At 39.9% G+C, this 25,321-nt stretch overlaps 1 protein-coding gene across 10 annotated transcripts in view; it reads left to right on the forward strand.

Moving 5' to 3' along the window:
• si:dkeyp-44a8.4 (collagen alpha-1(XXIII) chain) overlaps window positions 1-25,321 on the forward strand; it is a 145,062-nt gene that overhangs the window by 98,197 nt on the left and 21,544 nt on the right. For 8 of the 10 annotated variants that reach the window (XM_024282910.2, XM_024282907.2, XM_024282913.2 and 5 more), the window contains exons 3-9: window positions 6,233-6,277; window positions 11,545-11,552; window positions 12,688-12,714; window positions 20,135-20,161; window positions 20,234-20,260; window positions 21,770-21,796; window positions 22,576-22,602. In XM_024282910.2, the coding sequence (XP_024138678.1) occupies window positions 6,233-6,277; window positions 11,545-11,552; window positions 12,688-12,714; window positions 20,135-20,161; window positions 20,234-20,260; window positions 21,770-21,796; window positions 22,576-22,602 (188 nt within the window). The remainder of the gene's footprint in view (window positions 1-6,232; window positions 6,278-11,544; window positions 11,553-12,687; window positions 12,715-20,134; window positions 20,162-20,233; window positions 20,261-21,769; window positions 21,797-22,575; window positions 22,603-25,321) is intronic. The other 2 variants (XM_036214049.1, XM_024282912.2) reach the window with 1 other exon arrangement.

Genomic DNA, 25,321 nt, shown 5'->3' on the forward strand with positions numbered 1-25,321 from the left:
TCGCCGTGCGGATCCCATCCGCCTTCTGTTTCTGTTGCTGTTTACCCCGCCGCATATGCCCCCCTGGACAGGTCGGTGACGACGGATCAGAAGAAAACTGGGAAGACATCACTTCCTTTCAGTCAAAAAGAGGCTCCACAGCTGTCAATGGAAGCACAGAGATGATCCAGGCTCTAAGTGGAGAAGCTGATGGTTATATCCTGCAGGAGTAAACAGCTTTTACTGCAGCCATTGACTCTGACGTCTCATTATGAGCAAATGAATGAGTTTTCTGGTGATCGGGAAAACAGCTCTTTAGTAGTTTTAAACAAATGCAGTATGTTTATAATAAATAGCCTTTTGTCAAATGCCGATGCCGTCTTCTCAGCATATCGGCAAACGTGAAATATAATAGCTTTCAGCCACAAACTGGACTCCTCGAGTTTTTTTTTTTTTTTTTCTCTCGACAGGAAGGAAAGTGTAACCAGAGGCTTCCTGTGTTGATGTCTGCACTGCGACGTTTCTTCAAATGTTTTTTGACTGTAATTAAAGGAGATTAGGCTGAAATCTGCTTTGGGGATTTTCAATGAAAATACTGGTCTTAAGTGACCAAAAAAAAAAAGGAAGATGGTGCCACTGTGCCTCCAGCTAACATGACAGCGAGTCGGACCTTCCCGACTTCCACTTTTCCACTCCGCTCATCCCTTCCTCTCCTCCAAATTAGATTTTCCTCTGCTGCAGCAGGAGTATTGAGAAACGCAGTGGGAAAGTGGAGGTGTGTGTGTGACTTTGGCCGGTTGATGGACAGATGGAGTACTGCGGTTGCGTATCCCAAGTATCACGTTCTCCTATTTTCAGCTGGCTCTTTATTGCTCCCAGTTGTTGGGTTAAACAAAATGGGCCCTAAAAGAGGAAAAAGAGGGGGTGGCTGTCCACCCATCTCGCGCTTTGTTCACTGGAAGCACTTTGTTTGCAAGAAATGTCACAGTAGCTACATCAAGTGATGAGAAAATACAGCGCAGATGAAGAATGCGTATGTTTTTCTTTGAGCTGCGCAAATAAAAGCCAACACGACGCTGATTGAAAAACAGCTTTAGAGCTTAGTTAACATCAACTCTAAACTTCAACAGGAAACTTGAATGGATCTCAGCGTTAAGTCGAATTTGTTTATTTGCATGCGTCCTTATTCCTGCGTGAGAGCCATACTGTATACATGAGACTTCAGTAAAGATCCGATTCCAGAAATTTGCCCCAAAAAAATTTGCTTCTTTTTACATTCTCTCACAAACCCAGGCGGCCCAAGGAGGTGGACGGAGCCGCTTGTGGGCTTCCAGGCCAACCTCTCTGACTGCATGTTTTCGTGCACCGCATATAAAGAGGAGCTATATGGGGAGCTTGATATACAATGCCTCAGGCAAAATATGAGCACACACAATCACCACAGGTTACTCAGAGTTCATGTTCTGCTTTCTGCTGCCATCGTACTCACAAAAAACTCTATTTCGACTCAGCCAAAAAAGGAGCTGTCCAACTCTTTTGGTCTGGAGTAACACCTCACAGCAGCGTCAGAATAAAATACTTTTTTGGAACTTTGTTCTTCAGGTCCATTTAAATGTCAGGTTTGATTTGCACAAGAGTTCATTGGTTTGGATAGCCTGCTTTTTCTTTTAGAAAGTGTAAAGCTCACCTGAACTCCAGCGTGAACCCTCCTTGATCTAAATGCCATATATAAAGAGAAGCACCTGGCTGCAGACAAGATGGCGCCTGATCTCATCGGCAGGAAGCAAAAAATATACAAATTACCCTAACCTCAACCCTAACCCTAACCCTGGAGAACCACCAAAACCTGTGAAAATGGCTTCAGGAGACCCACCCATCACTACCAGAAAGACTGAAGACCCACCAGGAACACAGAGAAATGGAGGCCAGATAGTTTAAATGTGCCTAAATAGTGAGGTTAGGTACCAGGACAATGTAAAGTTGGGTCCAGATGTGAGATACTTAGGGACCCAGGACCATCAACCTGGCATACCGAGATATTGGGTCAAGCGGATGCATTGATAGGAGTTAGGGGAGCAAGACTGGGAACCTGAAATACTGAGAGACTGGTCCTGGAAAGTTCTAAAATAGCCTCATCTAGCAGCCAAAATTGGTCATGATTTAAGCTCTGGAATGTGGGTCACCCAAAAACAATCGTATCATGAGATTTGGGCCCGACATTTCATGTAATTTAATGGGCCAAAAAAACATCTCAATAAGAAACCCTAACCTGAAAGTGTCCATAATTGAAGAAAAACTTTTATTATGGCTTAAAACAGGAAAATCCTTTACTGTTGGGGTCAAAAATTAAAATACAGTTGTTGTTTTTTTTTTTTCAAACAATATGAGGGGACTTCCAGCTCAGGAGGTTGATGTTTGCATCCAGGTCCCCTTGCATACTGCCCACAGCGTAAACCCACCAGCCCCCACAACTGCCTTTTAAACGTCCGCTCTCAACAAAAAGTCTACGTAAATCCTTGTAAATCTGTGTTTCAGGCATTGTCCCTCAAAAATCACATGTCAGTACCCAATTTTCTAGGTCAATTTTCAAGATCTATGTACAAACCAAGCATTCATTGAACTTTCAACTCCTTGAAAGCCAAACAGCTGAACCCATTCTGTCTACCTTTCGTAAAGCATGTTTTTCATCATTATTTATAACATTTTACCTCTGCAATCAAACTTTGTTCTTTTGGGGTTGCTGTTATTTTTTAATTCAAAATCATGCAGTTCATCTCAAAACCTTGAAGATCCTCTGATGATTCCTTTGGAAATAATTTACGTCACTCTTTCGATTTAGATCATGTGGAACTTGGACTTCCAGGGAAAATTGTTTTCAGTTGGACTCACAAAGGGAAACTTCAGAAAAAAATTAAACTGTACCACATTTGAATCTACTAAATCATGGAAGAATGCCATTAGAGAGACCACATGAGATGTAGCTGTCTTTCCTGTTTTTCCCATCCAGCGCAACAGACTTGGAGCCAACATGGAAGTGGAGCAGAGTGATGCAGTTTGTTGGAGTTTTTGGAGGCTGCTCCCAAACAGCACTTCATTATAATCATGTTCCCAGCTTGTTCTTGACACTTTCTGTTGAGTCCTTGCCTTTTTTCCGACTCTTCACATTTCTGTTTGATAATTTGGCAGAGTTTCACCTTCAAGCTTCAAACTGTTTCCCTTTTTGAGGAAAAGTTTTTCTCTGAAAGCATGGGTGAGGCTTTCTGCTCCAATGTTTTACCGATTAATTCTTCTGGCTCAGTTCTTCATCGGCTTGTCATCACCCACTTACGTTGCAACTAAACTCAATCAATCACACTCCCACGGTTCAGGCACTAGGACGCCTTCTCCTTCAGCAACTGGTGATGAACCTGTTGATAGGCAGACGTCTGATTTTCAACTCTTGAAAAAGATTCTCGAACCAAAGTCCCACTCCGATCATCTTTTGATGTATTTTCAAAGCAAACCCAGTGGTCTTTTAATTTTGATGATGCTGTTTTTAGCCAAAAGAAAACTGTGTAGTTTTTTAGGACATAGTTTCTGCGGGGTGAGAGGAGTTCGACTTAGAAAATGTTTGATCTAGTTGTTGACAAGTGGATGCATCTGAATAGAGCAGAGCAGGAAGATCTACTAGGGTTTTCAAACAGCGTCTTTTGTGTGCTCCTGATTCACAATGATTTAAAAAAATACTCAGAAATTCTATCTTTAGCTTAATTTTCTAATTTTCCTCCATCACCCCAAGAAAACGTTAAAGCACAAAATGTATCAGGGTGGGTCTCTAAACCTTAAAGGGTACTGCCTATCTAAATGAACCCCTATAAGAGTTCGCCAGAGGTTTGGTTTGGTTATATGAACCCCTTTGATCTTTAAATATTATAGGGAAAAGGTATACAAAGCAGCACATAAAAGCATGAACAAAAAAGTGTAAAGTTCCTTTCATGCCTCGTTTGTTCTCAGTTGGCCTTCATCATTCTCCTGAACTCCTGTCTGTATCCTCACGTCTGACTCCTCTGCCTCAGTCGAAGATCACTTAGCTGATGTAAGAAAAGGAAGGAAGTTATAAATCACAGAATCCATTATGATTCATTACTTTTAAGTGCTATCTGTGTCTATTTAACAGTGTAAACATGAGTAAAAATGCTGTCATGAAATGACTCACTATTGCAAATGCGCTACTTTACTCTGCTGCATTTTCAATGTCTTTATTGTAAGCAAAGATTTTTTTTTAGGTCAAAGCTGTCAAACAATGATAAAGCGCCACTGCAGTTTAATTCATCATGAAATTTAGGATAATATCCTTCCCTCCCTAGCTTCAAACATGATCATTTACTGCCATGGCACACACAAAGGATGGAAGGATTCATGTGGGAAATGTCTCCCAAAAAGAGGAAGTCGAAGAAAAAGCTCTTAATGAAATAGTTGACATAATCAGGAAATAATTAACATCCTATATTAGGACTAATAATGACAATAAGGGAAGCATGTTTCAGGCACAACCGCATCAGAAACACACAGTAAGTATGGTTCCCATTTCTCTACTAGAGAGGGAAGATTAGACTGTTGGTGAAAAGGAAGCAGAAAGTTAATAGGAAATGTCACCAGACGGTTATGTGTTACATTTGTTTTCCTTGCAATTATTTGTAATGCGAGTTGTGTGGATATTACAGAGTTACAAAAAATAAGAAAAAAACATCAAGTTAAATGAAGCAATTTATTAGAACGGAAAAGTTAGCAATTAAAGTCAAACACGTTTTTGTCTTTCATGCCGGTTTTGAAAGCTTTCTTTGCGGCTCTGCTTTTTGAGTCATCAAACAGTTTTTTCTAAATGTTCCTCATAAAGAAGTTCTGAAACCTGGATAGATCTGTCCAGCTCAAAGGTCTGTCTGTCATTGTTTTTTGCCTTTGAACTATATTTTTTGCTCTATAAGGTGCATTTAAAAGCATCAATTCTTTCAAAACAACAGACAGTGTTCCTTACAATCTGGAGCATCTTATATATGCATTTATTCTGGTTGTGTACTGATGTTGAAGCAGTTTTGAGAGGTACATAGCGCTCTCTTAAAATTCAAGAAACTAGGTCATGTTTGGTTGGGTGTTATTGTGAAAACGCTAATGTAGCTAACCCATAGGTGTCACTTTTTTTATTTATTTACATTTTACCAATGACTTTGGGATTTTCTTTTAGTGGTATCATATATTTTTTTTTTTACGTGTTGCAAACAAGGTTGGAGTTGTAGGTAATGTGAATACGCTACTGTAGCTAACGCCTCTAATGTAGCATGTTACAAACATGGTCTAGAGTTACTGTGAATGCAACAAACGTTTGTCTTAAATGATTAATTTCCACCAAATTCATTGTGAATATTAATTTTGTTAGCTCTTGTACCTGGAACATTGTCAGTTTGTTTGCTGGTTCTTGTCTTGAACTCATCACGTTTCTGCAGCATGCACGAATGAGCATGCTGCTTAGGGCCATGGCTGAGAACAAAATAAAATGGATTGAAGACGAAACAGTTTTAATTTTATGTCAAACAGAATAAAAGACCCATCAACACCAGAACATAGTTTGATGCATCCAATGACATAATTTAGAAAATAGACCCTTAATTAATGGTGCGCCTCATAATCTGGTCCTTCCTTTGAGCATACAAAATACTGGATACACACAATATCTCATTGTCTCTGTTTTTGTCTGAGTTTTGTTTCTTCAGTTCACTTCTTAATGACTTGATAAACAATGTAGTTGCAGCTACAAAGCATTTTGCAGATATAAGACCAACCCATCATTGTTTTTTTTGTTTTTGTGTGTTCATTGAGTACAAACAGAAAGTCAACAATGCAAAATTATTAAATAAAAAAGTATCAGCAGGACGTCCAGAATACAGATTAGCCGGTAAACTGCATCGTATCTCAATTTGTCCTCACTGCTGCATTAAAGCAGTGCCACACTAAAGTTGGTAAAGTTCATGAATCTTGTTTTTAACATATTTAAAGTGTAGTCTGAACAAATCTGAAAAGACTTTTTAGTCGTTTTATGTCTGATTTTTAGCACTTGGTTTTTGCTAATGTCCGCATTGTGCTTCTACAGTTCATCCACTTTTATTGGCTAGCAACACACGACCACCAGTGTTGAAACCACCAGTGACGCTCAGTTGATATCTATCTTTCTCCGGAGAGCTGATTTTGGAGATTTATTTCTGTGTATGTGTTTCCACAGGGCCTCCGGGAAAACGTGGACGTATGGGAAGAAGAGGAGAACCCGGTAAGTGAAGCCCTCACCTGTTTTAATTGTTTGTTTTCCTTCTCTGCTCCATTCCTGCGAGACAAAATGGTTCTTCATCTCTCTTTTGACGCTCCACCTCTCTTTTTCCGGGTGAGTGGGTGAGTTTGAGGCGGGGGCTGGTAAAGGCAGTGATGCATGGATCGGGTCGATGCTCCGTGGGTCGCAGTTGGCCCTTCTCCCCACCTATCCCGCGCCGGCATAGTGCTAACTTCCACCATGTGCGTGCACTAACTTTGCCCAGATGTCTGTCGCGCTCGCTGAGCGGTAGCAGCTGCAGCAGTTCAAGCCTTAATGAGAGCCTCCGTTGCCAACATCGCTGCTCCCCGTTACGGTGCCACTTCTGTTCAGACCACAAAACACTCATCGAGGAACACAAAAACCATACAAAGATGTAACCCCTAAAACACAGAAAGTCATTGTGACAGGTGGCGTGGATGTTTTGTGAGTTTGAGTCATCCCCTTATTATTCACCCGTTTGATTCATATTTGTCAGAGGGGAACTTCGCTCTGCCGTGGATGTCATAGACGAGATCTGCCTTTTATGAACATGTTGACTAACCAGAAGACTTGTTTCCAAAGCCAACCATCCGCATTTCAAAACTATACATTATGGTAAAAAAAAAAAGTTTTGCAATCTGTGCTTGGTTTTTCACCGTCCGCTTCACTTTATTGCTTTCCATGTTGAGAAACGAGCTGAGACAAAACTAAACAACCATATGCTTTTGCGGCGAGCCATTTTCTATGTAGAGGTCCTGTAAATTGTTCTTGTCATCAACAAAAAAACATATAAATGTGTTCGCAATGTTGCCTCCAAGACATGTAAATCTGTGCACACAGCTTGCAAAAACTGCGGTTTTCTGAAACAGCTGGACTTAGTTGTCTGCAGAACTCAAACAGGACTGAACATTTGTGAAGACTTTTGCAGACGTCTTTACTGCTAAGTATTTTGATTGGCTCTGAAGACAAAAGAACTTCAGTGTCACCGGAGACAATTTAGTGTTTATTTTCCTTCTATATTGTAATCAGCGTGGGTTTAACAAATCCCTTTGAGATCTACAGTTTCCTCAGGTGATTCACAGGCCAGCTAATTAGTTGTTTCTCTTGCAGCTGCTGAGGCTTTGTCAGGGGGATCCTTCTTAAGGTGGAACTTACTGATGCTGCAGTTTTGGATGCAGAGTCTCACCGGTTGAGGAAGATGTTTTAAGCTCTTCTTCCCGAGATTTATGATTTCCTCCAAGCTTACGTTTGTTAAAAGAAAAAAATGCACATGATCACTCTTACCAACAGCAGGTGGCAGCAGAGCTTTTTTGATGTAGCTTGAGCTGACCCAAAAGTGTTCAGTGAGACTCCTTAAACAACTTTTTTCAGACGGTCACCATCTTGGCAGGGGAGGAGGTTGCCAAACATTGATTGTTACAAAAGAAACCAAATTAACAGAACTAACAAGTACGGCTTTGTTACTTTAAGCAAAGTAGCTTAAATTCCTTAAAGTACCCCTATGACAATTTATTTTATTTAAAAAAAAAAACGTTTTCAGTAGTGTTTTAATTATGATTATGAAGTTTTTAACTAAAATCCCACAACCTAAATGTCTTTATTAGTCATTTTTCATGTTGACCTGAAGCCTCCATCTGCAAAATATCCTCTGAGGGGGCGTGGCTTGTGGAGCTGAGCATAGCTGTTCAGTCTCAGACCTCCCCTGTCTGATTTTGGTAGCTCTGTCTCTCGCCAGCGTAAATTATCACTGCTGCTACAGCAGTTTCGTTTTGAGGTGGTTGTCAGCTCAGACGAGGAAGTGAAGAGCTTTATGAACCAAACTTTCACTGATTTACAGTCCTTTACAGCTGCGGTCAAATGAGCCGCCGTTTGCATTTCCATGGTCACATCAAGAAGCTCCGTGGAGTTTCGCCGAGATTTTCCAGCGTTCTCAGCCCTGCTGCCATAAGCTTTATGAAACTCACACAAAAAAATCCAGTGATGGCTAATTTGACTGCAGTCAATGGGAAGATGCCATCTTCTCTTCTCCAGCAGCTGAGCTAGACATGCTAGCCGGGCCAGATGAGGGGTTTAGTTCATGTGCAGCAGAACTCTCGTGACGTATTAACTGCTCATTAACTCAAACAGAGATTTTCTGCGACAGTCCGATTGACAGCGATTTAAAAGGAGAAATACTCACTTATTACATTTGTTCTCTTTCATAAGAAAGATACCACACATACATGTTAAAAACTCAAAAAACATGATTTTCATTGGAGGGGGACTTTAAAGTCCCGAGCTCTTGGTTGATTTTTGTTTTATAGTCACAGGTCCAATTTAAAATGAATTAACCACTGTGGTAATTTAACCCAAAATGTGATGTCTATGCATGTTTAATGCTACATTCACACCAGGCATGTGATGCGCTTATTCAATACAATCTGATTAGAGTTATAGCACCAGGTTAGGGTACCTGTCTCCGTCCCGAGGGTTGGGGACTCCTGATTGGAATATCAGTAGCCTGGTACCAAGCAGCCCTCGGAGCAGTACCAGTTTGTGGCCCGGAGGTTGGGGTCCCCTGATTTAATGGGGCAGACATGTCAAAAAAACAAGTTAGGGACACGGAAAACATCAAAAAGCAACGCGTAGGGGGCCTGAACCATATATGACCAGTTGAGAGTGAGAATGTGTTGGTTTTGCACATGGTGTTCACACTGGACAGTCACTACCCTATACTAGCTGGTGTTCGCCATCACAGATTGAAGAGGTTTGGTGCAAAATGTCAAAGTAGTGCAAATCTCACAAATGTTGCTCCAGGGTTTTTCTTTCACAGCTCTATTCCAACATATGATGGACTTGGTGTCCGACACAAACCGCAATTATTAATTCTCCTCCATGATCAATGATGCTTCATTGAATGAAAAGGGATACCATCCATACGTCACTACCAAATCCGAATCGCTGACTGGTCAAAGTTTAGCCTGAATTATTTTCCAATGCCCTTTTTGTACAGAGAGCCTGAACACGGTCTTAGAAATTTTCGTAGCTACTCGTGAATGCGAGAGCTTTGAATGTGGAAGCCTGACATCTGCATTAACGTACGTTTATATTTGAAATTGGTTATTTTAATGTGCATTGCCAAGGACGGTATGAACGTAGCTTAATAGGTTAAATGCAAACAGGAAATCCTGGCACATTCAACACCCAACAGTAGCTGAAAATCTGAAGTGACTCAACTTCCTTTCCCAATATTTTGAGAAAGGTATGTGTTAAGGTACATAACAAGTTTTATAGTTGGTAACAACCCATTAGTTTGACATGATGATGGCCCATCTTTAAAAAAAATAAAATAAAATAAAAGATAAGACTCTTCCTGACCTCCATGCTGAAAACAAATATAATCCATCAAAGAAAGAAAAACTTGTTATGGATCCAACAAACTAGAATGACGAAAGGTCAATTCTTTCAGAAGATGGCAGGAATTACAACCTATAGATAAAACTATGTGACTAGTTTCCAGCCCTGTTTCTGATGCAACTGTGTGGGATAAGATCACCTCATGAACTTCAAACCACCTTGTCTCTCATCTTGTACAAGTGTCTGTTTGAAGTTTGCCATTTGGAACAAATAAGTCTGACTCAGACGTGTTAAGTGTGGCTGCTTTCCAAACTCACAGATTCAGGTCTGAATGTGGCTTTTGGTTCTGACTCATTCCAAGTCTCCAGCGTTCTATTTTTTCCCTCCTTTTGTCTTGTGCTCTCTCGTCTTTTTTCTCTTTTGGGCATTACACACACACCTGTATCCAGTTCAGTGGTTGGAGCTGTCTCCCTGTGTCTCTATTTCCAGAATGTGTTTGTTTACCCAACTGTCTGGCTCAGGAAATCCTTGTCAGAGCGTCTAGACACAGCAAGATTTGATTGGGGAGGTCTTAGTGGCTTGTAAACCCTAACACCTCTCTCCTCCTCTCCCAGCCTCTCACATCCAATTCATTCATTTCCAGGGCTCCCTGTCTCAAAGTTCACCATCCATATTGATTTAGCTGTGCAGCTTTCACAGCTGTTATAGATCCTGCTCATGCCACCCTTACTTTTTGTGTGTTTAAACAGTAACGAAACACCACAAATATCGCATTTTTCCTCCACAGGGGCCCTGCTTGCAGACTTCCGCTGTTTTTTATTCATGTTTGGTGTTAAGTGCATACTAATGAGCTGCGTGTAACGGAGCACCACAACTTGTCAAACATTGTTTCTACAAATCAACATCTCAATCGCATCTACATTCAGACCAGATACAGAATAATCAACTCCTAATATAAAATCTTCAAAAGAAAATTAGACCCTCTGTCTCTAGATTATTAGCAAATGTATTTTTAAAAAATAGATTCTGTTAGGACCACAAAGTGCCAGAGGAGACCTTTAATCATCCAGTGTTTGTGGGTGGAAGAAAATGTATGTTTTCAAGGACAGACAGCAAACAGACCATAGTATCTAACATTACTATCAACTAAAAACTATGATAATACGAGTAAAATAAAACATCAGAAACATTCTACAAACTATGATTTGATAATGCGATTTAAAGGGGCCATACTAAACTATTTTAGCTTTCACGTATATTATACTGTTCATTCTTCACTCTAAACAACCCCAAAGAGGTATTTTGATCCACTGAGTAAAAACCTGCGCTCTCAGCAGCAGCCCCTCCCACACCCACGAAAACGAGCGGGTCCTCACGTGCTGATGTCACAGCGTGAGGACAGCCCCTTTCAGGAAGAAATGTAATATATGATCATTCATATGGATATAGTTCACTCTTAAAGCTTAAGAAAATCATGCCCCCTTTAAACTAACAAACTCAAAGACTTCAAATAAATGAAAATACTTTTTCTCTGCAGTTTTCCTGCATCAGTAAGACTTCACTCTTTTAAAGGAAATTCAGTTTTTCTCAGCACACAGCAACCTTTCCTTCCCCTCTCCGCTACATCTAATTTAAAACATTCCCCATACAGAAGTCTGTTTATCATAGCGGCTTCACTTTAAGAAAAAAATGACACAGCAGCAGCTCTAATGAGCTTGTTCTGTCTCGCATTAGGGAGCTCTATTACAGTCATCATCTGAAGAAACACATTGTGTTCATCGTTTTTTTGTTGTTCTGCGACTGATTGCTGTACAAAGCGGAGGTTGCTGTAGGTTACCAATGTTGTTCCTCTTATGTCAGCAGTGACATAAAGCACTCATTTTCTAATCCGTCCTTTCTCTTTTCTGTTGCAGGTCCTCCTGTAAGTACTCTTTCATCTCATCCAGGTACTGTTTGGATTCCTGTGAAGCGTCTGACCTCACACACACACACTGCATAGGCTGCCCCTTCTTGATTGGCTTCTGCACATCGTTAAAAAAAAAAAAAAAACTGCAGGTCAAACTAAAGGTCTTCTTCTTTTCCCACAGCGGTGAAAAGTAAACACAGATCACACACACACGTGCATCCACTGAGCAGCTGTCTATGGACCACCTGCAGATGTGCGCTTGTGCTGTACTGAATGTGAATTTTTCGGTTTTTGAGCGACAGTCTAGAAGGTTGACTTAGTATCGACAAGTTTGTCACTGAGACTATAATTTCGACTGTCACCCCAAACACTCAACACATAAAACATTCACAAACATCTGTCTTTTGTATGTTTTATATCTTACCACATTTTATTTAGTATGTTATTATAAAGAGGTAGGATTCTCTTTTTAAAAAAAGTACTTTTTTTCTTTAATTTTTGCATCATTTTAAATTTCATGGACACACATGGCAATGATTAGATGTGCAGACGATGAGACATACCATGACAGATTTCTACAAGTATCAGAACAGAACGGCATGTATGGCTAACATTTTGGGATCACAGGAAGGGGCTTGATTGGTGGAAAGAGCCTGTGCATCTAGTTTGCATTAAAGCGCCCATGAAAGTATTTTTTTCTTTAATACCAAACATGCTTTTAAACATTTTCATTTTTTATCCCACAAAAATTATTCAGTTGCATTTTTCCATGTAAAGTATGTCTACAGAGGAAAAGGAGGCTATTCACTTAAAACGAACTAAAATATTGAGTAGTGGTTCAATTTTAGAAATAAACAATCATACATAAAAACAATGAAGACTAATATTTATTAGACAATTATCATCTAGACCAGAGGTCTACAAACTGTGGCTCCAAAGCTACATGTTGTGTTTTTGTCCATTGGACTTCTTCAAATGTAGTTTTGATTTTTTTTTTTAACCAGAGGCTAAAGCTGGACTTAAATAACTAAGGCATCTAGCTGTTATATATATATATATTACAAAAAAAGACATGTTATTGGAGCCAAAATGTTGTGTGCAGCTGTTTGTTTCTGTTCAAACTCAATGCTTCAATGTTCAACTTCACCAGGGCAAGTCTGGACGGGACGGATACCCGGTAAATTTTATTTTTGATTCCACTGTCCCTCTTTGATTCTCCCCTTCACATCTCCGCTCTGTCCTCTGATGATTGTTTCTGGAATTCTTTTCCCCAAATTTCTCTCATCTTTTTTTATCTTTATCAAAGTAATTTACCTTCACTGTTTCCAGATTTTAAGCTCTTTTTGACCAATAACGATATATCCTGCCCCATGATTGAGGAGACCTCAGAGACCAAAGTCAAACACAGGTTGAAGCTGATCAGACAAGTTTCTGCTCTCACAAAAGAATGGCTAAGCTTAAAGAGATATATATAAAAAAAAATATTAGATAAAGAATTTCTATGCAGTTGCTTAAAAACTATGTATTTATATATTTAGAAAGTTTGGCTTTTTGAAGGCATTTGAAAAACGTGTTCTTGTAATCCTCAGAGTTATAGCGGCCTCTAGTGGCCACTTAAACACACTGTCTAAAAGAAGTGATCACATCAAACAGCTTGCGGTATGTTCATAGTTTGTGGTTTTGCCATCATCAAATTCTCATCATCTAATAAAGACACATGTGCTTGAACGGTGCAGTGCATGTGAAGCACATGTTCTCAGGCCATAAGTGTAACTTTGTTACTCGCAGTTTTGTCAGGGAACAGTTTGCGCTGTCATCGTTCGGCTGCACGGTGTGGTTGCACCCATGACCCACAGTAGTTGCTGCTTCTTTTCAAGATGTCCCGCTGGTCGTGTGGGGATGTCTTAAGTTGGCCCCACTGGGAAAATGGGGGGGTGGAGCGCCTGCAGGGGCAGATTCCCGTGAAGTCTGCCTTAGCATTGCACTCCTGTGCTGATGGGAAATGCCTGCTGCTGCTAATTGCACACAGGTGGACAGAAGTAAAGATGTGCACTATTTTTTTTTTGTTTACAAATACTTGTGATCTGCTTTTCTGCTGCACAATCTGCTTATATTTTCATAGTATTCCCTACCGATCAACCTTTTCAAACCATATTACAAGCTGCATTTTTCTTCTATTTTGTACAATTTTAAGTTTGAGTGTATTTGATTACATTAGATTAATCACATTTGCAGTTAAGGTGGCATTTGTTTTGGTAAGTAGAAATGATCAAGTTTCCAGCATAGCAGCTTGAAAAGAGCCATTCTTCTGGTTTGTGTATCTATGCCCCCTTAAGTGCAGACATGTGCAGACTCCATCCCCACCACCCATGGCTTCTGTACATCCCTAACAGAGGCCAGAACTGCGGGAGCGATCAGAGGTGTGCCTTTTTGTGTTTTCACACCACGTTGTTCACAGATCAACTGTAATGAGTCAAGTCATTTACTGGAGGACCCCGGGTTTCTGACTGTGCTGTGCCAGAGGCTTGGGCCAACAAAACCACGTTGTTCCCTTTAGTCATTGTTTAAACAACCAGAAAGATTGCATTCCGACCTGTTTTCTCCTGTCACCTCTCGCTCTTTTCACTTTTTTGAGTTAGAATGAATCCAGCCAGCTCATGTGACGGTACACATAATTCTAAATGAAGACAGCGTTTTTTTAGATAATTGAGCCAGACGAACCAAGAGCGGCTGGATCAGTTGGCTGCTCTGGCACATGGGAAACTAGGGTTAATTTCCCAGAATGCACAATGAGCTTCATCCAGTCTGCGTCTCCCTGTGCCAATCGCAAGCCCGGATAAAATACAGGGTTGTATCAGGAAGGGCATCTGGCGTGGAAATCTCAATGGGTAAAGGCGGGACACACCCTGGACAGGTCTCTAGTCAGTCACAAAGCCCATGGAACTGGAGCACTTGAACCTGTTACGCTAGCCAGACACCCAGCATAGTAAGCTAGTGAGGCCGCTGCCCAAGGGCCGGCAAAGCTAGCATGGTCGTTCCCTGGCAACTGGTCCCTGGGCCGCAGATCTCGCTATGTTGGCACCCCAACAGTTGGCCGCCCGGAAGATGAGTAATCAACTCGGGTGCCGCCATAGTGGATGTAAATAATCAAGTTGGTCTGAATAAATGTTTCCTTGGCAACCACTCTTCCCAATCAGGAGTGAGCTTGTTGGAAGTCCACACCCCTGCCACTAGAAAGTTGGCTCAGGAGAATCTGTCAATCAAACGTTTTGAACATTTGACGTAAGAGCACATGCTTTTATTGAGGTGTCTGAATGGTCAGTTTATATCTTCAATAACTTACAATAAATAAAAAAAGGTCATTTAGAAACAGGATGAGCAAGAACATGTTTAAAACAAAGGTTGGGGACCATTGGTCTGAAAGCTGTAAAAAGTCCTAGTCTCTGGAGGAGGTGACTCTCAGCAATGTGATAAACATAGTCACTGAAGAGTGGTTTTTGAGCATCTCCAACATAACAGTGAGCAGTGTGTGTGCGTGCTGATGTGTCCTCACCTTCTGTTATCCCCGTCACTTTTTCCTCCCATAAATCACTGCCAAGGAGGGTTTCGGTGGAGAGCCTTCCCGCTGTCACACAATCAAAGTCAGGCACGCTGACAGGCCAGTGCTGAGGGCGAGACACACACCTCCTGACTCTCATTCGTGTGCACAACCATCAGCATACCCAACCACAAGTGTGTTTGTGTGAGAGTGCCAGTCTGTGACAGACGCCCCACTTCACTCACTACGGTCAAGGCCTCTGTTATTCAGCCTTCCAGGCTGCTGAGCACAAATTAAAACCAGACAGTAATCCAACAACATATAAGTAATTGTTTTTTTTTTCCCAAACACTGAGCACACTTTTGTTCTTCTATCAGTATGTTCACATGAGGCCAATACAATATATTTCTATCTTTGAGATATATGTATGTATATATATATATATATATATATATATATATATATATATATATATATATATATATATATATATATATATATTGCTGTGGCATAAAAGTGCGTTGAAAAGATAAAAACTAGTTTAAACCTCTGAAGACCCATGCTAATATTTGAGCTAACCCTCTACACACATAGTTAATTAACTACTGTGGTAATATAACCCACAATATAAGGTCTTGAGAGGTTAAAGGCAGGTTTCTCTGCCATTATCTTCTCTCATTCTGGTGTCTCATAATAAGGCTAAAGCCTTAGTCACAACTCCCCCTACAGGTGGATACAGGCAAAAAAGTGGTCAAATGTTTTTAGAGCATTCTATGATCCTTTACAGTGAAAATGTTCATGCACATTTTCTTCTAAGGGCATGCTGTGAGTGACAGGTCATAGGGAACACTTGTATAACACATAAGAGTAAGTTAGGGAGAAGTATGTGACACGTTGATGTGTCGCATGGATTTCTCATTTTTTCAAGTCCCCCAAATCGAAGTCATTGTGTGAGGGGCTCATTAGTACTGTTCAAGTGATAAATGTTTGCTCTTTATGTGCAGCCTAAGTGTTAGAAATGAAGAAATGAGAGAATCAGAGTGTATATTTAATGTGGGCATCCTACAATCGCCCTAAGGGCACTTACATGTCATGAGCACACCCCGTTTGTGCAGCATTGGTGTGCAGTACTCACACCTTACTAACTACTACAGTGTGGCATAGGGCCACCGTACGACAGTATTTGCCTCACAAATACTTCATGATACTCTTATCACATGCACGACAATACATACATTTTCATGACGTACCTGAAGAGAACTCCAAGACACACCTGCGCTCCCTTTAGTGCATAAGACCCGGATCCATTTTTTCTTAAAGTGAACTTATGTGGGATATACCACAGACCAAGTGTCAGGAGTCGGCGCTCTGTCACCTCCTCTGGCCATCGGTGGAAGTAGTCTCCAGAGTACTGACTGAACTTCATCTCCCAGCAGCCCACAGTTCCTGGATGCTGCTCAGCCGTCTCTCATTTTCCAATCACCGACACTTAAGCGATGCGCAGAGCCCCACTCAGTGCGAAGTATTGTTTTGTGCCACTCTGCCTGCATTGCCGAGCGTTTCTACCTGGACTTGATCTTATGTTTCTGATTCCTTGCCGCTTTCCCTGACCCTCGCCTAGACTCTGACATCTCTAGTCTCTTCTTGGATGATCCCATGCTCATGATTGACCTCTGCCTGTCTGACCTTGATTTCGCTTTGTGGACTTGTAGCTATGTTTCTAGTTTCTGTCTGAGCTAAGAAACCTGCTGCACGTGGAACCAGCTGTGCACCCGTTTGTGACACTAGGTGGCCCACAGAACACGTCTGATGTTTTTTGCCCTTACACAGGTTCTCATGAGCTAAGATGCATCCGCAACAGTCAATGACCCTGTACGGGCCCGGACAACCCAAAAACCTGTTCCAACTGGAATTAAATTTCATGCATGATACTATTACTAATACTCACATTAATATGCAAAGATAATCTGCCTTATATTTTAAAAGTCATCAGATGGGTGAGAATAAATCAAACTTTGCTTTGCTTTCACCTGAAAGATCTCAAAGATGGACTGAATGATTCACTCACCAAAAAAAGCACCATTAAGTCATTTTCCTTCACTCAGATTGAGGTTTAGTGGTTTATCTCTGGCCTTCAGCTCACTTTTTTCTATTTTCTTTGCTCCTATACTCATCTTCCTCCTCCTCTGTATTCTGTGGTCACCCCAGCTCACATCCCCAACTTTTGAAGTGTTTTTTTTGTGTGTGAATCAAAGTTCTTTTTTTCCCAGTGAGTTTGAGTCAGGATTTTATTCTTTATTGCTGCGATCAATTTATGGTTAAACGTCAAACTGTGAAACAGTTTCATGTGCTTTTTATGCACAAACTATTCAACCATTTTCTCCTTCTTTGCATGCAGTTGTTTTCAATGATGTGTACGTCAAATAAAATAAAATAAAAGGAAAAGATGAACCTGGAATGTAATTTTCTTCATGAGATGTCAAGCGTTGTAAAAAGCATCAAGTTTTATAACAAAAAAATAAAACTTTACCATCCTTTTTTTGTTCAAAACGAAGAAGACACGACAAGTTAATAGACCCCTCTGTGACTTTTTACTATTTAAGACTAGGACTTCTCCTTTCTTTTAGGCTTTTTTTTCTCTGCCGCAGCAGTTGACCTAATAATGTTCACCTCATCTCATCCTGATGACTCTTGAACAACGTCGGGTCTTTAGTAAATGCTACCAGATGCAAGGATATCACAGCACCTACACACACACAGATGTGCCTGCACCACAAGATGCAGACCCAGATAGCAGAGACTGCTCAGCTGGACATTTGTAAGCTCATAATAGGCACAGCATGTTGCATTTAAGGGTGCTCAGACTCTGACTTGTCCTGAAAACTCCTGCAAAGCAGATGAGGAGCATCACCTCCTCACTTGTTTCACTCTTCTCCGCTCCAAGCAAACCATAACAACAACTGTGTTTTGGCTGATCTCAGTCATTACACGTGGAGCCTTCATAATGAAGCTTTATACATCCAGACAGATCGTAAACGCTTTTTGAAAGTCTTTGTCATCCATTTGAAAGTTTTTGTCATTTTTCATCCATCAAAGCAGGCACTGATGGCATTACAGACAACTCCATCCTTCAGGTTCACCTCTGATAGCCCCCCTGAGGCTGGTAAAGCAACCCCATGCCCGGAGATGAAACATCAGCGTTTTGTTCAAGGCCAGACCCTGATGACTAATGATGTCTAGCAGGCTGCAATGAAGGCTTGAGTAACCCACTACTCAAGGGAGCCTGTAAAAACTGTTAGCTTAACACAGACTACGGTTGTTAAAGAGGAAGTCAGCATTAGCCTTCACAAAATACATCACATTTAAGTGCTGTCGGAAAGCTGGATCCAAAAGCCAAGAATTCCTTTATGTGCTTGCAGGAATGTAAAGTTCTGAGTGTTTTGAACTTTGGAGGACCGAATGTTGAGGTTCAATGGTTGCTTAACGGTTTTTATTTAGATAAACAAAGGGAACGACCTCCTCGACTGCTGCTTCAGCACTTCGGTGAGGTTGAACAGAGGCTTTCTAGTCTGCCTTTAAGGTTGTCTCATCTCCACAAAAGCACAAATCAACAATCATGTGATAGATTATTACACAAGTCTTACAGTTTAATCGTAATTAATCCTATATTAAAGATTGCTGTGAACATACACAGAATGGGGCAGGATGTACATACGTATATGACTAACGTTTTCTCTCCTTTTCTTCTTTAAATCCTATTTTTGTAATTCATAGACTTTTCTTTATATACTGTTTCTCTGGTTTCCCTTTTTTTTTCTAACCCAAACACATGTTCATTGTCTCGTGAAAGTTTAAGCAACAAGACTGCAGCAATATGAAAATCTAATAAGCACAGACTGGTTTAAGCGAGTTCCTGTCTCGTCTTTGGATTTAAAAGCAGCCATTTCTTCACAATGTCACAGACTCTGCTGTCCCTGCAGACTCTTTAGACGTCTTTGAAGATTGTCATTAGAGGAGCACATTTATACCTTTGGAATTATCTGATTTCATTTATGGCTCAGAGTTGGATAAAAAAGATTAACAGCAAACTCATATCTACACAATCAGGCTAGACGCCGTGAGAACGATAGCTTAGCATGAACAGGAAATAAGCACTATCTAGCTTAAAAGATTAAAAAAAAAAAAAAAACGTTACACAAATGTAATTAATATTCAAAAGCTGCCTGCATTACCGAAAGCAATAAAGGCAATTCAGACACGATGCTAACTGCTTTTCTTTATCGTTTTTCTAAACACCGGTCTAACACTGATTTCATGAAGTGAAAATCAGATCAATACTAACATTTCATGACTTCTGTTTGTGACTCCACTGGGTTCTGATGATGAAAATGTGGATAGTTTATTAAAACATTACATTTAAACCTGTTTTTTCACAAAATTGTTCAACCGCATTGCATTGTGGTCTATATTTACTAATGTAGTGAGCATCAATGCATGCTAGTTTAATGCAAAGTGTTCTGGGAAATTTCTAGTGCACTCAATTTTGGAATTGTAGATTTGGACAGCACTATAAAATGGCGAACGCACTATATAGTGAGTAGGGAAGAAATTTAGACGTAGTCTAGAACTTGTTTATAACACGTTTCATGTTAGAATACTCAAAATACCTTGTTTGCAATTCATGAAAAAAAACGACTGATACATTGACATTGTCCCTCCATGTAGCTCTTAAAATTTCATCTGCATCAGTAAAAACAACCAGAATTAATACATTTATAAGGTGCTCGGAATTATAAAGCATACTGTCATTTATTTGAAAAATTAAGTATTTCAAGTGCTCCTCGTCGGCTGAAAAATAAAACATTTGTGCTAAAAATACAATAATACTTCCCAGAGTTCATGTGCGCCAATTTTTCTGTATTTTTTTTATTTAGAAATGAAAACAAAAGTATAATTTTTTTATTACAATAAATATATATATATTCCCATGCATTGCCTTGACTCATAATAAGCTGTGACTATTGTGTCTTAATTTCTTCTTGTGTTTGACCCCTAACAGGGTCCGCTTGGCTTGGATGGCAAACCAGTGAGTGATTCTTTTGTAAAATCCACCAAAAGTATTTTACATTTGTGTTAATGCTGTTTTGTTTTATCTCAGGGTTTGCCGGGGGCCAAAGGAAGCCAGGTACGTTGTTATTAACCTGTGTGGTAATAAAGTTATATTGAAGTGGTTCATGAGTAAATGTTTTTAAACTGAGGGTGAGTTCTCCAAATGAGAGAAAAGTCATTGCTTTATGAAAAATGAATCATTTTTTCATGGTGAAAGAAATGGTAAATGGTAAATGGCGTATACTTGTATAGCGCTTTCTACCCTCCTTTGAGGGCCCAATGAGCTTAGCTCTGACATGCATCCTCCCTGCCCTGAAACCCTCCACCAAGCAGAGCGAGAGGGTCACTCACTGCTTAGAAAACCCGAGCCCAAGTGGAGTTTACAGCCGTCAGAGGGTCTTTATAAAACCATTACTGTGACTCCTAACCCTCCTTTAACCCGACTCTCCGGTTTACCAGCGGCGCGTTTAAGTCCTCCACTTGAATGTCAAACTCTTTGAACATATTGACAACGGTTGGAAGAGTTCCTCTCCAAACATCATTAAAGCCTTGTTTCCTGCCCCAGAACGGTGGCTTTGTTCCCCGATGCGTCCTCAGCATCGTTGATGGCCTGCAGTAAAGCCACAGCAGCTGTGACACAGACTTCCAGGGGTCAAACATGACCCTTGAAGGTGAAAATATTAGGACAGGGCAAATAAATGCCTGATTGGACGAATGACATGACCTTTGACTTTTTATGCCGCCACATGTGGTATCAGTAAGGTGAAAAAGCCTTGAGGGTTTTTAAATAAAAATCTGGATTTATGCTGGTCGGTGTCTTCAAATAATTAAATAAGCAAGAATGATGCTGTTATTTCACATATTCTCCATAAATAGAAACTAACTGGTCCAAAGACACAAGAATGACTGGAGTAATGGATAAAACAAGAGTAGAAACAGGATGACATACCATAACTCTTCTCTAAAGGTTTTCCAATCTGACAGTAAAGGAAGATCTTGAAAAGTTTTCACATTCTTTTTTTTCTCTCAGACAGTCATATCCACATCAGACACGAGCTCCTTTTGGGATTTATGGTGGTTCCCAGTTTGGTATTCTTGTACCGCTTGTTAACAGTAGACAGGCTGGAATAGAATGTGACAGTCCATCACGAACAACCACGCAGCACGGTCAAAATCAGCTCATCTGCAGGCCTAGTGTTTATGATCCGATGTCAAACCGTCACACACAAACCGGGACTCGGGCAGACAAACAGATTTCTGAAGCCTAATGGTTTCAGTTAGCCTTTCTAAAGATCCATATCCAAAACATCTTTTGAGAAAAAAACTGGTGGAAGAACAAAGGGACGTCTGGCCTTTTAGCTTTTATTTCTCCGTACATTTGTTTTTTATCCGTTGAGGGTCCATCCTCGCTGAAAGCATGTGTCTTCTCGTCGTGTAAAACGCAGAGAAAAATGTCACTCTGAATTGAGTTGTGAAACTGCTGGGATTGAACACTCCCTAGGGACGATTCAAAGATGCATAGTTTGTTATAAGATAAGTGATTTATCCCCACCAACTGTCTCTTGTTATCTCCTCTCTTCTGCAGGGACCAGCCGGACCCAAGGGAGAGAAGGTATGCGGCGTGACTTTCAGCAGCTCTGTGTGGATTTTGTGCTTCCGCGAATTTGTTCATCCTCTCAGATTAACCTAAAATCTCTCTTTTCCTCCCTGAAATGTTGGTATCAGCCATCAAAAGGCCGCATGAAATAGACATGTAGGAGCTCACACTTTCTCATGTTGAGGCACCAAGCAGGTTCAGGCCGTCCTGATGATAGCCAGATGTTTTCTTTCTCTGTTTGGAGAGGCTGTAGAAGTTTAGGGAAGAGCTGGCAGAGGAAGTTTGTGATGTGGTCACTATAGTGCCTGCACTCGTGGGTAACATTATGCATTTTATTTTACCCCAAACCCTAAAAGTCCTGCAGATAAGTGAAATTGCAAGAAAACCCCAGCTGCAGCAAAGCACATCTGTCAGGGCAGGATTGAGTGTGTTCTGTGAGGGATTACCTCTGACTGCAGATGCTGAGGTTTGAACAATTGCCTTCCTTCGTGTAATCACACCAGTAGCTCTTTGATGAGAGCATAACCTCAAAAGCCTTATCAACGGAACATCCTTGGAGTGGGCTCTCCCACTTAAAGCTAACATGCTGTGTCAGAAACTTTCCTCTGCGACTCATCCTGGTTTTTATCCCTTAGATTTCCGAAACAGTCTATGTTAGACTAATGAACCCTAATTTAGTGATTTCTGTTCCATGTCATTTTGTAAATCTTTCTGTCAAAACTGGTGAATTTTGATCAAGTGTGCAAATCAGGGAGCAACAACTGCTGACAAACCCCGCTTTTTCTGTCTCTCAGGGTGATCAGGGAGACATCGGGCCGAGGGTGAGTCACACATATTTTAAAAAGTCCTTATTTTATTCTTTTAGTTTTTATGTTCCTTTATTTTTCTGCCTTTTCAGATTATAAGTTTATTTGTTTTCCTTCTTTGTTTTCACATTCCAGATCAGTTTATTACTTTAAAGAAATACAATATTTGGGTTCCGCTTTGATTATGTAACTGCATTTTTCCTCAGTTGATGCTATTTTGATAGAATTCTAAGTAATACTTTAGGTATGTGAACGGAGATCATAAAAGTTTTTACTGAAAAAATTCCCAAAACAGCCATATCAGCTTTATTATCTTAATTTTTGAAGTCTTTATTTTACACAAATTATTTTTTTATAATATATACCTGGGGTGATTTGGTACGTTTTTGTTCTCAGCAGTGTTAGTTTAAAATGCAAAACTATTGATGTTTTCCCGCCGTCTCAAATTTAATCCACACATTTTTAACATTGTGTTACTGTATAATACAGAATTAATCAACAAATGTTGCTTTCTTTCTTTCTTTCAACAAAGCAAGGAGTCAATAAACAAAATGAATAACAATTGAAGAGTCATTCTCACCATAAAGTTTGGAAAATTAGGTCAACTTTTCCCGCCGAAAGTGTGTTTGAGATTTCATAGGAGCAGCCATTTTGAAATGAGCAGCTCTCTAATGCCCCTAGTGGAATGATGATGCACTACAAGTCACAAAACATGAACCAAGTTATATTCATGGGGTTTTAAAGAAAGTTTGGATCATGCTAACAAGATAGGGATGTGTATCAAATATGATACAAAGGCTCATAAAGACAAACACCTAAATAATCGTGGTGCATATTAGCTTTGATCTCGTCTAAAGAGTCGAATTCACACAAAATATTTATTTATAGTGATTGTAAACTATGTTATTCCTTTTTATTCTGCTATTTTAGACTCTATTTGAGTTTGAGTTATGAACAGTTGGAATCTATTTGACACAGAAAGATTATGTTTATATTTCTTACGTGATGGAAGTCAGACTTTTGCATGATTTGTGAGCTGTTTGGAAGCTGCTTCCCATCCGGAATGCATTGTGTGCAATATGGATTCATAGGGTTATGAAACAAGCTCAAGTGTTTGGTTTTGATCTTTGAATTTAAAGGGAGAAAAAAAGTGATATATTTCTTTTTATATATATCAGTAAATCATTAAGTAAATCTTTCTTTACAAACATTTTGTCAGACACTTAAGGATTGTTTTTTTATGTTTTAATATATTACTTGAGATCATCTTTGAATAAATATGTAATAAAGCAGACCACAAAACCTTTTAATCATCATACTTAAAATCCCAACTTGTGATCAAGTCATAACGACTCGACTCTGCAGCCAAGATCTTTCCCATCAATCCACAAGACAAATCGTCTGCAGCTGATCAGTCAGTCGGAGCACGAAGTTGACATGTGTGGAAGCAGTACGGAGGAGGAAAAAAAAGCGTTTTCCTTCCAGCGAGGGCAGTAGATCAAAACCTCAGTAAACTCGTGGAACAATAAGTCAGAAAACTGAGCTTTGAAAAGATCTATTTTGGTTGGACAAACTAAAATGTTGGCTGCAGGATCTGCAGACATGTTTGGTGCAGGAGAAATAATTTAGAGGAGGCTCTACTCTAAAACACGGTGGTGAAAGTATAGTGGTTTGGGATGGGTGTTTCAGGGAACTAATTTAGCTCAATTAAAGTTGAAATGTGCCGCCACAGCCCCACAAATGTTTACCATAGGTGGCCAAATGCAAACTTTTAAGGGAATTTAGACATTAAAGCGAAACAAAAATAAGTAAATATGTTTTTGTGATCAAATAAAAAGATAAATGATGGAAATCAATTAATTCAATCTGCAAATATTTGTTTAGGGCAAAAATGAAGATTACAGTGCAATTTAAATGCTTAACCATTTAAATGTCACTATTTGTCATATTAAACTTATGTTATTTTAACCAAAAAGACTTCTTTTCTCCTCAGATCAAAAAGCGGCTTCAATTGATTATTTTTCCTTCGGTGCAAAATCTCACCACAATCCTAAAACCGATTTCTTTAAAAAAATAAAAGTCTGTTTAAAGTGTATTTCTTCTGAGAGAGGGCTTCAGTTACACACATTTCAAAAGCCGGAGATGAGACATTATGTTATTGAAAAACTGCAGAAATCTGCACGTCTCTCCTTAAAAATTCAGCGGTTTGGGGCAGTTCTCCAAAGCTGCCAAAGTTTGAGTTTTATTCAAAGAAGCTCGCTCTGCATCTGCTGCCACTGCTTGCTTTTCAAGTGATATCATCCCACCCTTCATGGGGTTTTAAGTGTGGTTTGAAAGTAATCCCCCCCACCGCCCGTCCACAAGCCGTTCTGTTTTGGCAAATGGTCGGGATTCTTTGAGGGAGTCGTGAATCCTCATAATTCCTGGGTGTTTTTCTGCTTTATTATGCTTATAGGAGAATATGAGATCAGGTCACTTCAACATTTGCAAAGAAAGCGGTGGTGAAACTGCAAAAGTGATCTGCATTATTTTAAATTTAGAGTCAAATATATGAACAGTATTGTTCCAGCTATTTGTTTTAATTCCCTAAAGACCTTAAGTATTTATTAATAAGAAAAATGATCAGTAAACATTTTAGTCTGTTGAATTCTACTGGGGATGTTTTTGTCTTTTGTCTCATTACTGTATCATTTATTGATGGTTCTCAAAAAATATATATATTTTGCTAATGGGC

This window comes from Oryzias melastigma, linkage group LG10, assembly GCF_002922805.2.
Source record: "Oryzias melastigma strain HK-1 linkage group LG10, ASM292280v2, whole genome shotgun sequence".
Taxonomy (NCBI): Eukaryota; Metazoa; Chordata; class Actinopteri; order Beloniformes; family Adrianichthyidae; genus Oryzias; species Oryzias melastigma.